This window comes from Ambystoma mexicanum, chromosome 1p, assembly GCF_040938575.1.
Source record: "Ambystoma mexicanum isolate Mex_15411 chromosome 1p, UKY_AmexF1_1, whole genome shotgun sequence".
NCBI classification, from domain to species: Eukaryota; Metazoa; Chordata; class Amphibia; order Caudata; family Ambystomatidae; genus Ambystoma; species Ambystoma mexicanum.
The window spans coordinates 432773267-432788670 of record NC_090921.1 but is presented as its reverse complement, the minus strand read 5'-3'; the positions used below and the strand labels follow the sequence as shown (position 1 = coordinate 432788670).

The 15404-nt window shown below is 43.0% G+C and overlaps 1 protein-coding gene across 1 annotated transcript in view; it reads right to left on the bottom strand.

Moving 5' to 3' along the window:
- The window catches only part of PIK3R2 (phosphoinositide-3-kinase regulatory subunit 2), a 486396-nt gene that overhangs the window by 63410 nt on the left and 407582 nt on the right, over positions 1–15404 (bottom strand). The window contains exons 13-15 of the mRNA XM_069649253.1: positions 14912–15088; positions 3563–3634; positions 2177–2347 (exon numbers count right to left, since the gene is read on the bottom strand). Coding sequence (XP_069505354.1) covers positions 2177–2347; positions 3563–3634; positions 14912–15088 — 420 coding nt within the window. The remainder of the gene's footprint in view (positions 1–2176; positions 2348–3562; positions 3635–14911; positions 15089–15404) is intronic.

Sequence of the window (15404 nt, the reverse complement as noted above, 5' to 3'; positions counted from 1 at the left end):
CTGAAGATGGCTGTCAGGGGAGGGGCTTAAAGAGAGGGCAGTCAGACTCAGAGCTCAGTGATTGGTTTATAGGACAAAGACATTTATAAACGAAAGTGAAACTGTTTTTTTCTTTTACGGAGGATTCCCAGCCAGACGACGGGGAATATTCATGAGCATGTGAATCCACGCCAGACCCCATGCTGGAAAACAAACCCTAGCAGCAATCCGAGAGCATGCGCAGATTTAAAAGGGACTTACCAACCATGTTGGTGATGGTTCTTATCGGTGTGCAGTTATAATGTCGAAAACATTTGGTTGAATTACAAAAATGTCGAAAAAATGTCAAAAAAAATATGTGAATGCTTTATTTTTTTATTTACATTGTTTTTTTGGGTTCCGCAAGTAAAAAAAAGGTTAAAAACTGAAAAAAAATTAAGAAGGGAGGATTGGGGGGTGGGGGGGAAACCCCGCCTTTTCTAATAAATAAAGAAAAAAGACATTTGACTTTTTTTTTTCACGTTTTACAGTTTGACTTTCGACAAAATGTTTTTCGACATTATCACTATAAACCGTTCTTATCTACTGGATGCTCTGGCAGGATACACAAGACATTTGGCCTTGAATGAAATAAAGCGTTAAACAACATGCTCAGTCAGCTGCAAGCAGCAAGTCACAACCCGCACGTGCTTAACTTTTGGAAAGTCCCATCATCCAATTAAGGACCCCTGCATACCATGTATGTGCTGCAATGGCCCTCAAGGATTATTATTATGTTAGGTTACGTTACTTGGCATTTATGTGGCGCCTTATGTATCGTTGGTATGACCTCAAAGCGCTGGTAGGTTGAACGCCCTCGGGAACCATAGTTCAAGTCAGTAGAGTGAGAGAGTGTTGTATGTTGCATGGGCGCACTGGATGTGTGTGCAGCTGGAGTGGTTGTTGCAGGATAGCCTCTTCTTAGCGGTAGGTGTGGTGCTGAGGAAATCAGTTGGACGTTTTCAGTCTGGAGGGTGGACACCCAGACTGAGTTCTGGCTGCGTTAGGCCTGAGGAGATGCCTAAACTAGCCGGTATGTGCTGAGCTAGCTGTGTTTTATTAGGATGATGAGGTGTTCGTGAGGTCATGTTCGTATGAGAACAGCTAGACCGAAAGTGTCGTAGTATAGCTGTGTTCTAGTTGAATGATGGTGTATAGGAGAGAGTAAGCGTAGTAGTCTGATATGGTGGTTTATCAGTGAAGCGCTTGCAACCAAGCACGAGAGCAGGACAGGGGGGCGTACATTGCGGCTTGCGTCTATAAAGCGACAGGATGGATAGGGGTAAACATGTGATACAGATAACATGGGGATAAAGGTACATAGCATATACATAGCATATATAGGAGATAACAGAGATATACAGAGATATATCCACTCCGTCCTTTCCATCCGTTCCAAGTTCAACTTTAACACTGACGCTATTAGTCACACTTTCTAATTTCAACTTTTTGTAGAGGCCAGTGGGTTTCTTGGTTTGAAAAAATAAAAATATAAAACCTATATAAACATTTCTTGTGGACGTGTCACTTTTAGAACCCCAAGAAAAGGGACTTCCATGGCAAAAGCAATTGAATGGTCACAGTAGCAAAACACCACCAGCTCACGCAAGAGTCCGTCTCAATGCCCTTCAATGAAGCGCTTGACTGGCGTTATTCGGCGGACTGCGGATGTGGGCGGGTGACATGTCTTCATTGTCTTTGTTGAATGCGACACAGCGAACCATTTAACTGCTAGACAGAGTTTACGGGGCTGCACGCCTATGCAGCTTTTAGTTACTGAACATTCTTTCTAAAGACAGATCGCAAAGCTGTGCTATTCTTTTCCCTATTTTTATGAAATGCATAATCATGCAAGCACAAGCCTAATATTTAATGTTGAATATCTATGCTGGGCTGCTGGAAGACACCACTCCACCACTACTGTTGGGCCATAAGTTGGACCATGATATGGTAATGGCTTGTGGCCCGCATAGTCGGCATTAAGTGCAAGTTAATTCAACATTTTGACGAGCCCATATCCACCCTTGTTCAGATTCTTTAGAAATGAATGCACTTCTAATGCAGAGATCTCAGTACCTCTGCCGCTCTGAAAAATCTCAACATTCGAGAGCACCGGCAAGAAGGGTCGCGAGTGAAAGACTGTCTGAGAATTACTCACACAACAGAGCAGGCGTAGCAGCCCTGCAGCCTGCTTTTCCGGATCAGGAATGTGCCGTCACGTTTGCCACTGAGCATCTCTTCTGCCTGCTCGCGGTTGATCTTGCCCACATACCAGGTCCGTTCCTCGTGATGAGGCAAGTCTTCCTCCTCATCCATCATGGAATATTGGCTGAAAGAAACAACACAATAAAAAAGGGAGGGTAGAAATGGTGGATCATGTTTAAGTGCGGCACTTTTAGTCCATCAAACTTATGAAAACACAGTCTGACCCCCCCCCCCTTGCCCCAAACTGATCAACACACATGGACATCGTCCAGTATTTTTTGTATATGGTTCGGCGGCATCGTCCTTTTCTGAGGCCAACCTGCCTTAAATACCGCAAACCTGGAGAATGAATTGGAAATAACTGCACGCACTACATATCCCAGTCCTCATTGAAAGGACTCCTACTGTGTCATACCAAAAACCCACCTGCACGCTCTCAAATTAAGATCGCGGAACCCAGAAAGTAAGAAGGCCCGTGAACTTAGGACCCCAACAAGCGCCCCCCCCCCCCTGAGGGTGTTCTACTGTCTCTCACTCAGCACCACTGTCGCCTTCAAGACCTACTTCCTCTGTACCTATTTACAGGCAGAGGCAATGAATGGCGAAGACCCAGGAGGCTGCCCTGGCAACCTTAACACAGGTCACCTGTCCCCGTAGGCTTTAGCTCAAACGGCCGATGCGCCTCGTGCACCCAGACTCCAGGGTCACTTAATTTCAGGTAGAGGAGATAGGTCGACGAGAGCCACTCCTAAAAGTCTAGGAAACTCGCAAGGCTTTCTGCAACCAAACGCTAGGAACAAACCACACCAAAGGTTCAAAGCAACAAAAAAAGTACACAATAAAATTCCCTATTCCAGAGGATTACAGGGCCTGCAAGGGATCACCACTTCATCTTCTAAACCCCCGTCCTTCTCGTACCCCTTTCACCCACGACTGCAACGCTACTACCATGACCCCCTCCCTCCCCGGACCTAAAATAACTATGCCATATTCTGCCAAGGGGAAATTCAACTAGCCGGCTTCAACGGCAAACAACCCAACATACTACGATGGGGGGATAGAGCCGCTGCCAATGGCCAAAAACATGTAAATATTGTAAAGACGGAATACCCCAGGCAATACCAGATTACAGAAGCAGTGGCTCTTGTATCACTCATTCGATTCTTTCTGCATAAATAGTGAATCTGAAAGTTGCTGACAGTAAGGTTTTAAAGTCTGCAAGACCTACAGAGTCAACATATCTTGAACAAAACTGGAGTAAAATCGATTTGACCTATAAGGAGTGATCTGGATGCAAACCGAGATGTAAAAACAAATATATATAGAAGGCTTAACTTACTCCTCTGTCTCATTCTTGATCCCCAGCCACTCATTGATTTTCTTCTGCCGGGTGCCTTTCTGTGTCAGCCAGCTGGAAAACACCACATCATTATACAAGTAGGACAGTCAACACAACTGTGTTAAAATACATTAGATGCAAGACTTACAATAACCACAAGAGGTCAGTCTTTCTCTAAACAGAACACTGGGCCTTCACTCCTTGTCGACGCACAGAAGGCCAAACCCAATATACTTCCCTGTATAGTGGTCTACTGGTCTGCTCATACATTTTAATTTATGTTCTCAATGTACTCCTTAGATTCAACTTATGTACTTCATATTGAAGAGCCTTGCAGCACCTCACAGAAAATGGGCTACACTACAGCATGATGCTGAAATAAAACGTAACGAGTGATTCAAGACAGCCGGAGCAACATTCCGAAGCCTTCACGTGCATGGTTTCCCAGCTTTGCAGATCCTCGTGGTATAGCTCCAAGCAGGCTAGCGCCCGCATACTTCTATACAGTAGATGGCCAGAGTGTACAGCTTGCCGCTGGATATCGCCAGCAGGGTGACCGCGTGAGAGACGATCTCATTTCATTATCAATGTGGTCGCAAATGCTGCTGCCAAGAGGATGTGCCTTGCATATGCAACCCAGCACACTGGCGGGTGGCGATTATTTGTGTATTAGAGTGTCATACATATTTGCCGCAATGAGGGAGTCCTAACCAACCAATAGGAGCCCTTGAGGGCAAGTTGGATGGGAGGGGAGGAACTAAGTGCGGGGACGGGTGCTCAACCCCAGGCGTTTTAAATAGAGTCAAAATGGTGCATTTTACAGCACACTGGTGAAAAATCCGTAAATTACCTGTCTGTTTAACAGGCCAATGCATGCAAAATCCAACAGCTGCCAGATGGCCAAAAGAGCAGAGGAGCCTCTCCCCAACCCATGTTCACTATGCCTATGCCCCCAAAATATGCAAGTATTCTGTCACTTTAAGACGAACTTATCACACGGGCTGTGCCACATAATACCAGCAATGCCATTGCAAGAGAACATATCCTTCCAGGCTGCGCCAAAATATGCCAGTGTGGCACGTAACCCACTCACTTTTGCTTTACCCAGAATACCAGTAATGACATTGAGAAAAAAAAAAACACGTTAGGTAAGAATTGATGTAGTAACACTGAGACTACACAACCCTTATCTGCTTGGTATTGGGTAACCCACCTTTCGGTATAGGTCTGTACTATACAGGGTGGTAGGGTGACTGAGCAGCCAGGCTTATCTCAAGACGGGTAAATGTGAGCTTTAGAGCTGTAGAAATGAAATTCGCAAATACAAATAACCAAGTAAGCCTTACACTAAAGGCTTCTGTTATAGTTATTTAACATCAATTTCTAAATAAGCGTTCTTTAAAAAGGGCAAGATATGTAAAAATCAAATATACTTTAAGAACACTTTTCAGAATCAGCATCAGTTCGTGGATACTCTGGATATGATTATTACACTTCCTGCACCCGGAGGGGACTTCATTCACAAGGACAGTAATGGCATTTATAGATCACTAGTTACAGTTTGCAGATTCTGAGTTTGCAGAAAGGAAAGGTCAAACAGATTCTCAGGGCATGTGAGTATACTTATTTCTTCCACTGAAGTCTAGACAAGTCTCCCCCAGCAATAAGCATTTAAAACAAGTTACCACTTATGAGGGACAGCAATATCAAAGTCAATGGACTAGAAGAGTCTCCAGGGAGCCAGGACAGCCAAAGTCAATTGGAGCACAGTCTATGGAGCTGAGGCACTTCTTAGATAATACAAGTCTTGCACAAAGTTAGAGAGTTTTGTAGAAATCACTTGTAGGGTCACAAGCTGCTACACTAGTGAAAAGCCGAGTTGGAATCAACTCTAAGGGTAAGCCAATGCAAGTCTCATCTGAGAAGAGCACAGCTGAAGACACTGAGGTAAGTAACCCAAGTCTAAACAGTATCTCTGGTTTGAAGACGAGGGGTCCAGCTGGATTCTGTCCTGTTGCAGCGATGCAGATCCTGGGTTCCTGAGCTTCAGTTGTAGGGACTAGAGGTAGGATGTCTGGACGACTCCTGCAGCAGCAATTTGAAGGTTGTCGGCAGCCACAGGCTCTTTTTGGATCAGCATCACTTTGCAGTTCAACGTGTGGTAAACCGCACCACCGCGGATCTCGGATACCTGTTGGGCTTCCTTCGCTCCTTGGGTCCTGCACTCTGGTGAGGGGCCTCTAGCTCTCATCGTCCTGCTTCTGGAGGGTCCTTGGGAGACTCCTGGAGCTTCTGGCCAGATTTCAGACGTTTCACTCGACTATGGATTTCTCGACCCCTGGCACTCGGTTCCTGCAGCATGCAGGATATTTCAACTCATGCCAATGCGCCTACTACACACCCCTTTGCCAATGGGGAAAGAAAACTGCTATAAATGGAGGCAATAACCCAGTGCGCCAAATCTGCAAGACTGCGCATGGTTTATAAACCACCAAAGAGCTGCACACCCTGCCACACAGGCAAAGATGGTGTGAAAACAGGAGTCACCTGTCACAAGGCCACAGAAGGGCTAAAAATCCCAAAATGCCCTTAAATACAACTCTCTAATCAATGGCAACCTTCAAAGTGCTGTATTGGCACCAAATTCCATCATCTTTACAGTGAATTATTTGAAGGAAAATGTGCTGAAAGCAAAGATTCTCCAGGCAGTCAGAGGAATCCAGGCAGCAATACATGAGAGCTGCTTAAAGAAATAAGCTGTCAAATTCAGTTTAAATGTGTTTTCTTTTTCCTGAAGAAGTGCACAATCCGCCTGTTTAAAGCAGTTTTATGTGAAGGGCTTAGTTCCTTTAAAATGTCAAAATCCATTATAAACTCTGTTCATTTTATACCTTTTAAATAAAAGATTGTAATACAAGATTGTAGGTGAATCCTACAGTAACCCAGTGAAAGTAACTGATAAATTCTGATTGGGCAGTGCATGGCCTGGGAAAGTTGATATCTCAGCTTGACACTCCCTTGAAAACAGGAAGCCTAATGGTTCCCGCATAATGACAACAAGCAGCACAATGGGACCTCGGGAGACTTTCGTCTGGGGCTGAGCCAAGGACAATGACAAGCTCCCCAACTGATCTCTACAGGGGAGCTTCCCTCCAGGAAGGGGACATATCTCCCTGATCAAAGGACTGGACAGCTGCTGCTTTAACTGAGCAACCTAAAGAGGCATAAATCTGAAAATTGGTAGACATTAACCTAATTTCAGGCTCTTGATTTGAAGACATTGATGAAGCTAATACCATTTAAGGAACCAAAGTTATTTACAAAAAAGTCGTATTATGACAGATCGATTAATGTTGCAAACCCCAAGATTGTATGTACATGTTCCACTGATAAGCGCCAAGAGATGTACCGAGTTAGAAATGATTAATCCAAACTGTAATGGTTAAAACAAAACAAAGCATGTGCCTGCAGCCACTCACAGCCGTGGGGGTGTGTTTGTGAAATTCTGCCCACACCATAAACTGGGGGATGACATTTGACAGTATAAATATAGGAACTTCACTACACATAAGAAACACTGCTTACAGAACCCATCCAGATTTCAGCGCAGCACCTGGTTCCAGAACTTTTCATCTTGTAGCTTACTCCAGAATTCTTTGAAGATCCAGATTTCTTTGCAGAATCCATACTTAGCATTGCTGAACTATTGCTAGCTTGACCCAATTGCAAACCTCCAAAACTTAAAATAATAATTCTAATTCAGCTTGGCTTGCTATCATTAAGGCTTGCCCGCTGAAACTTGCATCCTGTAATCTGCCGTGCCCAGCTACCAGAAGAGTCCCTTCCAAACCAAGTCTGAGGCTCAGTCCAAAATTGACCAGAACCGCACCACTGATCCAATCCCTCCAGAGGTGCCGTGCTGCCAGTAGACCTGATCCAATACAATGACCAGAGCTGACGGTCCAATTTAATTACAAAGGACTAAGTATTAACAGGAAGAACCGTGACCCATAGTATATCTGCATTGTATCATCCCAATCTCAACCCATCTTTAAATTCAGAACCCGAGTATTGTTAGAATCCTTCATGCGCTGATTTTTCTCATCTGTGTTACAAAACCACAATTCCATAGTGATTTTGAATTATTAAAGTAAACCCCAGAAATTGAGTATCCACCACGGACTGGTTGCACTGGCCACGTAGCTGTGAAGTTTCATGTGTGGCATCCTCTTTTTCATAGTCAGTAATATAGCATAGTAAAACCTATCTGTCATTTGTAAAGCCAAATTCTGTTTCCATTTTCGTTGCCTATTTTGCAAAAACAGCTCTCACTAAAGCCTCGATAACTTCTTCAATTTTAAAGATAGAAAAGAAATTTCAACTGTCACTGATACCCAAGATCCTTAGTTACATCCACAACCAGTGTAATCGACCTGTGTTCCTCCTGTGTTCCTCCAATATCACGTAGTAAAAGTTTGCAGCAAAGTTCAAAAGTTTACGTGTCTTTGTCCCATTTCAAAGTGCTTCTTCCATGCCATTCTGTTCTAAAAAGTATACTGTTGTTTATATTATAGCTCATGTGTGTAAGGACTTGTTTAGTGTTGCTTTCCTTAGAACTTTTCTCCATTCAAGCATTTTTGCACCCTTTTGCATTATTTTACAAAACATTTTCACTTGTCAGTTTAAAAGTGTCATTTGCCAAAAACGGTTTTCTCTCTTGTTGGGGGAGGGACGCTGGCATCTAAACTCTAGACATTGTCTTTCATTCCTGAATACCTGCCGATTACTCACATTTGTGTAGGATTGCTCATTTGTACTTCAGAGTAATTTGCAGGGGGAACTATTAACTTAAACGCCATCTGTTCACAAAGCAAAACTGTTCCTTTTCCTGTTTTCTACTCTGCATCATTATGAGTGAATTCAATTGCTTTGCTTAGTTTCTGAATTGTATTGTCATCGTTAGGTGATTGCTGCCCCATCTATATTTATATATTAAACTTGTGTGATTTGAATATTAAATAAATAAATCTTTACCCTTACAAACTAGCCTGATTCCTGGTTCAGTGCGAAATGTGGGGTATTTTGAGACAGGTGTGATATGAGTGGTATATCATTCAGAATAATGAACTTATAGACACAAATAAATAAGGGTTTCATCGCACGCTAAATACTAGGCGAGGCCTGGGTGTGTGCCTGATTGAAATCCCTTACAAGCAGCAAAGAAGTACAGCCAGTCGGGGAAGATGCTCCAGTGGAGTTCGTCTCAGGATTGTTGGTCCCAATAACCAAAGGGAAGAAGTCGTCCCTTCCAGAGCGTCTCTGGTCGATCAGAAGAATAAGTTACTTACCAAACTGGTAACGTTCTTTCGACTGGATGTTCCTCCAACGCATTCCACATCTTTTTACTTGTAATGTGCACAGCTGTGGATATTACATGTCAAAGATGTGGAATATGTTGGAGGACACAATCCATTCGAAAAAGTATTTTCAGCACAGCAGCAGGGCTTCACCGGGCAATTCAAAGGTCCAGGTGGATGCAAGCAAGCTTCGTTCACAGTTTCTTCGTCGGGTGTTTCTCCCAGTGGTCGACTGCCTCTAGTCCCAAAACGTTCACCTTTTCAGCAGGTTTCTCCCATTCATGCACAGCCTAGGGTGTCAAATCACACAGCAAGGTGGCTGCCCTGAAAGGACAGCCAGCCAGCCAATCAGGACTGGTTGCATTCAGGCATTCCGAAAGACAAAGGAGTTCAAATCCTGCCTTTCTAGACACACTGAAGCCAGAGGCGGGTTTGAGGACTGAAGCCCGCCAAAGGCAAAATGAACAAAGGGCTTAAGTTCACACAAGAAAAAAGGTATTTAAACCTTATGAGAAATCTAAAGGATTTCTCTGACACTGCACTGAAGGTTTTGTGCGTCATCATACAAAAAGTAGATGCCTATGGAGTTTGTCAGACTCAACAGGGGAAACACACAATCCAAATCAGGTCAAAACATATGAGAGAGTGAGTAAAAGGTCTCACTCACTCCAGGGTTAAAATCAAAAAGTCCTGAAGCCCAGCAAACGAGCTGGTGGTCTCTAAAGTTGAAGGTATTGGCACAGAACTGAGAATTCTCCCTAACACATGGCCATGGCTGACTATCACCAATTTGCGCCAATACCTCGATGGAATTACACCCAGTTTACTTTGCCCATATAGCCACTTAGCCAGGAATACCACCACGGTCAGAAGTCATGCATATACTGGTTGAGATATGTGCCAACATTGCCTCTCAATGCGGGTACCCTCATTAAAATCAATACTCCCTCCCTGTACGTACCACACAGACCACGAGGAATCCTAACCCACCATTACATACTTAACCTGAGAAGATGGACTAAAGAGGCTCCAGCCTCGGTATCCAATAATCACCACTGATGGATAGAAATCTATCAGCAAGAAGAAGAAAGAAGAGGCAGAGTGTACTGCTTGTCACCACTGCCTGTACCCCTTACCTGGGTGCCCTTCTAGCGCCTTCAGACACATGCATTTCATTGACACTCATTCACCAACCTCCCCCGCCCCCGCCCTTCCACCCATTGACATGCAAAAAGTTAAGAACATCCTGTGAAATCCTCTGTTCTGCCTCTGGAGCTGCTGTGCGTCGTGATTCTAAAGAAAAAGCAGGTTCACATAATCCCCATTAGGACTTTAAAATACCCCTGAGCGACATTAATGAATTAAGGAGAAGCCCACTCCAAAAGGTAGGGTTGCATTACTTTTGTAAAGTCCTTGACAAATCTTTAGAGTAGTGTCCATGTCACTATGTAATCCATATGGTAAACATGACATATTTAACATTAACCATTTTTATTTGACAGGGAACCAGTTCCTTCATCCAGAAAGACATTCTTTTTGGTGTATTAATTGTGCAGAAATGGTGCAAACCCAACATTTAATCCTAACCAGGTCAATAAGTACTAATCAAACCATGACAGACAAAGGAAGTGTTGAACGCTATTCTGAAATGTAATACTAAAGATCTTAGATCCTGCCATGAAATGAAGAACATCAAAGCTCACGGGAAGAATGATTGCTCCTGAGGAAGGGGGTTTCCCCAAAACCTGTAGAGCTAACCTAAAACTGAATTATTTGCATGTTGGTCCAATGTGAAATTGTAAACTCATATGTTGGAATGTTTAATTATGAGCTTATGAAATATAGTTAAAAAGTATATAGTGAAAGTGTTTTTTCACTCAAGAAAGACTAAAATGTTTGAATTGTAACTGTATGGAAAAGTTTGGATTATTTTTTCAAGGGCATCCGGTGTCGAGATATCTACATGACATTTAAATATTGACTGGTACCCAGTATCTATAGGTGTGCAGGGGACGGGAGTGACCCACAGTTGGTGGGCACTTCATTGTCTGTTCTTATTCTACTCAGCCTAGTGCCAAGGTTGACATTTCCCCTCACACCCTATATAAACACTAATTTTTGACAGAGTTATTTGAGGTGTGCTCCTGACCTTTTGTTTTTCTTGGTGTTCAATCAGGACATCCAGACCCCCAGTGGGAGCTGGGTCAATTCAGGCACCCAGGCAGACAACGGGAAGGGGAGTGAAAAACTCCTCCCCACTTCCTGCCTGCCCAGACACACTGGAGCCTAGGCGGGTACACCCAACGGTTCCCCTCAAAGGCAAAACACTTGCACATGCCTCCCCCTCCCAGAGCAGTAGAAGATTGGCTGACAAAGAAGAACCATGCTAGTAATGGCGAAAAAAGAAAGGAGCCACCAAGTTAGTACTTAGTTTACCCTATTGTGCTTAACCGGGGCTATAAAAACATAGTCTGCGGTAGGAAACCATACAATAGTTGGTATAACACATCCTCTGCCACAAGCTATAACTAGGAGATGGTCGATGTGACATAAAAGCCACAAGAGAAGAGAGAAGGGGGATACTAGGTATCCACTTGGCACTCCACATAAGGTGGCGTGTGCCAATCTCTCAGACTATAAAGTTTTAGGAGAGATACAAAGTATCTCCTTAAGAACAGTAGTTACACTAGGATATAGAAAAGAATCTCAAAGGAGAACCCAAAGGGTTCCCAGCAACACTGCTCATACTGAGCTGTGCGCTGCAAGAGTAAAATACAGAGGCCTTAAAAAGAGATATGGAGGAAAGTAGACTCCCTAGGACAGTACAACACAAAGAGCAGAGTTCCAAAAGACAGAGCCCTTAAGAACAAATGAGAGGAAAAAGGATTAAAGAAAAGGGTCCAGCAAAAAGTGATGGGGGTCTCACTAGGAGAGGGGGATGAAGCATAAGAATGATAAATCTCCTTAACATCTGGAGCTTGTGACCAGACAGTGTTTCTGGGATATTTGGACAGAGTTAATCCATTCATAGATAGCCAAAAAGAGCATAGAAGTTGTAGATGTCTCGTAAGACTGGTATTCAGCGCTTTCTAAAACAGTCTGGCAATCGTGTGCGCATGGAAGCCCTTCAAGGAGGTACTCTGGTCACACAAGAGTGCATGTGTTGGCAAACTGTTGGATGAAAAAAAAAACAGCCCGCATGCGATCACCTCAGATGATCAAAACCACTCACACCAACACATCCCCTAACCCCCTTCCCCACTTACCTCTACCTGCCGCCTGGTCCACTTCAGCCCTCCGGTGTCAGATCCATCCCTGCAGGGTTCCTTTTTCTTTTTTCTTTTTCGGTCCCACGCCTCCAATATTAAGGCAGCGGGGGACACCCCCGCAATCCCTGCTCCACATGTTCGGTATGCATTAGCCTAATTGTTCAGTGTAATTCGATTGAACGTTAGTGGGCAAATTCCGTCAAATGTAACATTCGGTCAAATAAAACTGAACAATTATACTAATACCGTAGATACCTGAAACTATCTACCAGTAAAACCAGAGCTGATCCCGGGAAGAATCCAGACACATCCTAAACTAGACATGAAGCAATGAAGCTGAGATTTATAATAGATTGTGTGTCTGAGTTTTCTTCATAATAATTATGCAGCAAATTTAAGATTTCAGTGGATGTTTCCAAGAAACTTCCTAATTTGGTGATGGTCTATATCAAAAACATTCTCACCGGAAATCAGCCAATTCTGTTGCTTCCAAACCCGCACATTACTAAATTGCAGCAGTGAATGCCAGAGCAATGACAAGTTACTGCAAATCATGAAATGGAGATTGTAAGTACATTTAAATGGTTTCACACAGTGTCCTCACATGCAGGTCAACTGTGGTGATGAGAATGTGGAATTACCAAACCAGGCCTATAATCAGTCTAAGTGTATCCCGTAACATGCATGGCCATTCACACAACCTGTACGTGGTCAACAGAACAGACGGCATTGTTATGTTGTGAGGAACAAATTAAACTGTAGAGGCACGCTCAGGCTCACGATGGCATAGCCAATATGTTGATCGTGACCAAAAAAACCTAAGAAATCCTCAAATTCAAAAAGCACAAAAGTAAATAGCATGTTTCTATATAGAGTTACATGATGGCTTCTACCACTGCCCTGTAATAATATATATTACTGCATCAAGTTAGAGCAGATAGAGGAGTACACATATTTGGGAATCTGTACCAGGGCCACGTACTCGGTAGAAGGAATTATGACTAAGGCCTGGCAGAAGCGGCTGACAATTAAAAAGAAGATCCATGTATACGGGGGACGCTCCATTGAGGCTAAAACTATCGCTTACTGGACATCTATTTTCCCAGGCATATTATACGCCTTTGAAGTTTATCCAGAGAGGGCAGTCATCTGGCTTCCTAGGTTGGAACCAAAATTACTGCAGTCCCTACTCAGCCTTCCCGAGAGGCTCCCCGTAGAAGCCATAAGACTATAACTAGGCCTGCCCTCTCTTTCACTTTGGAAATTCTCAGCGTGTATGTTTTGGACAAAAACGCCATACTCTTAAGCCTCGCAGTCACGTAGTCCAGCAGATTTAGTAAAAGTGTATGGTTCAGGGAGAAGCAGAAATGATAATGCGTTATTTTACTGACATTGCTATACCGGTGATTCCGATCTCGTGGCTTGATTTTAATTTAGCAAAAATGTAAAAGACGTCTAGATGTCATGACAATACCCAACTAGCACTAAACCCTTCAGCCAAATTACGTAGATATGAGACTTTATCTCATCAAGGTTTTTGTATTGATCGTCCAATGAGTTCTCACAAAGCTTCGTTTACCTGCTCTGATCAGATTTATTTTGTCAGTTTGTATGTATCCTCTCTTCCCGTTTTAGAAAAAACGGGCGCCTGGTCAGGTATTCCGTGGGAAGACTAATGTGGCAAACAAGTAGTCCCCACGCCACATTGTAACCCAATGCAAAGGGCTTTGCTTGGAATATGAGAAAGGCTATAGCAATTCTGTTCTCCACACATCAGATCAATTTTTGAGTATGCTATTCGGAGTCTTGTGTTTCTCTCAGCGGTATCCCTCATATGGCAAATAGCGGCCGATAAACTGCCAGTTTAAATGTTATTAGGGATTTTATCAGGGAAGTATTTTTATCTATGTGCCTGGGGGGTACTTAGTCACAGTTGGACTATGAAATGTATTTTTAAATCAAAATTTTGGCATACCGTGATATTGACAATTTTATATTTTATTGTAACTTGTATATTGCATGGTTTATGTAATAGTGTAAAAGGTGACAAGTTCAACCAAGTGCAATTAAATAAAAATAATATATATAGTACCTAGTTTAATGTTAAACAATTTCTGTTATTATACAGTCCATTATATTTCACACCAGGGAAGTCCCTCGAAGGGTGTTATGATAGCACTAAATCAGGAATTAAAACTGGCCGCATATTAGATGAAAGAGTGTGGCTTTGCCAATTTGGAATCCTTGCACAAATGCAAAGAACTGAACAAGCAGAGTCTGAAAAGCAAATCTTCCCTCCCGAAAGCGGATACTGAATAAGCTTGGTACTGCACAAGAGCAGCACCAACTGGGATGGAAGGCCTTGCTCTCCAGTCCTCTCAATCAAGGGACCGTTTGTTAATTTCATAGCACCAACCCAACAGTTCCCAAAAGGCATTTCATTAGCAGTCTTAGCTTGAAAAAAGTGTTGATTTAAGATGTAAACGTTGCTGCCTGCCCACAGTACTCTCTGTAGCCCACAGCATTAATTAAATGAAATTCCACAGCACCGAAAAGTCAATCTATATACAGAAACCTGATGAATTGCCTTAGGTTCGTAACATAAAAAAGGTATGTGATGGCACTGTAAAAAGCTTAATCAAATGTAACAGAACTTAAATACTTTTTCAACAAGCAATCCTAAACATGTAGGGGATTAGGAGGTAACTAAGTGAATGGCTTACATCAGATACTGGTCTCTGATTTTGCGCAACTGCATCAGGTCAGGCTTCAGACTGTTCATTCGCTTGTCGATTTCTCGATTTTCCGATGCTTGCTGCTTCAAGTCTTGCTCCAACTTCATTTTGCTGTCATGGATTTCTGTGATCCGGGATTTCAGCTTTTCAGAATTCATCAAAATCCTGAGGCCGCCACCATGAAACCCCCCCCACAAAAGTAAAATAAGTGAATTCTGCATACACAAAGCAAGCACATTACAGGCAGTAGTAAGCAGATGAGGCAGGGAAGCAAAGTCAAAGAAGGAAATAAAAAAAGAAAAAGAAATGCAAGTACTGGGAGCAGAAATGAATAGGAAAAAGATGGATAAAATGAAGGGACATGCACAAGAACAAAGTTTCAAAGGTACATCAACATGATTTTACAATTAAAGTGTAAGTAAGGCAAAAGGTACCCTACTGGATGAGATACTAGGCACAGGCAAACTCACTCCTAACAAGG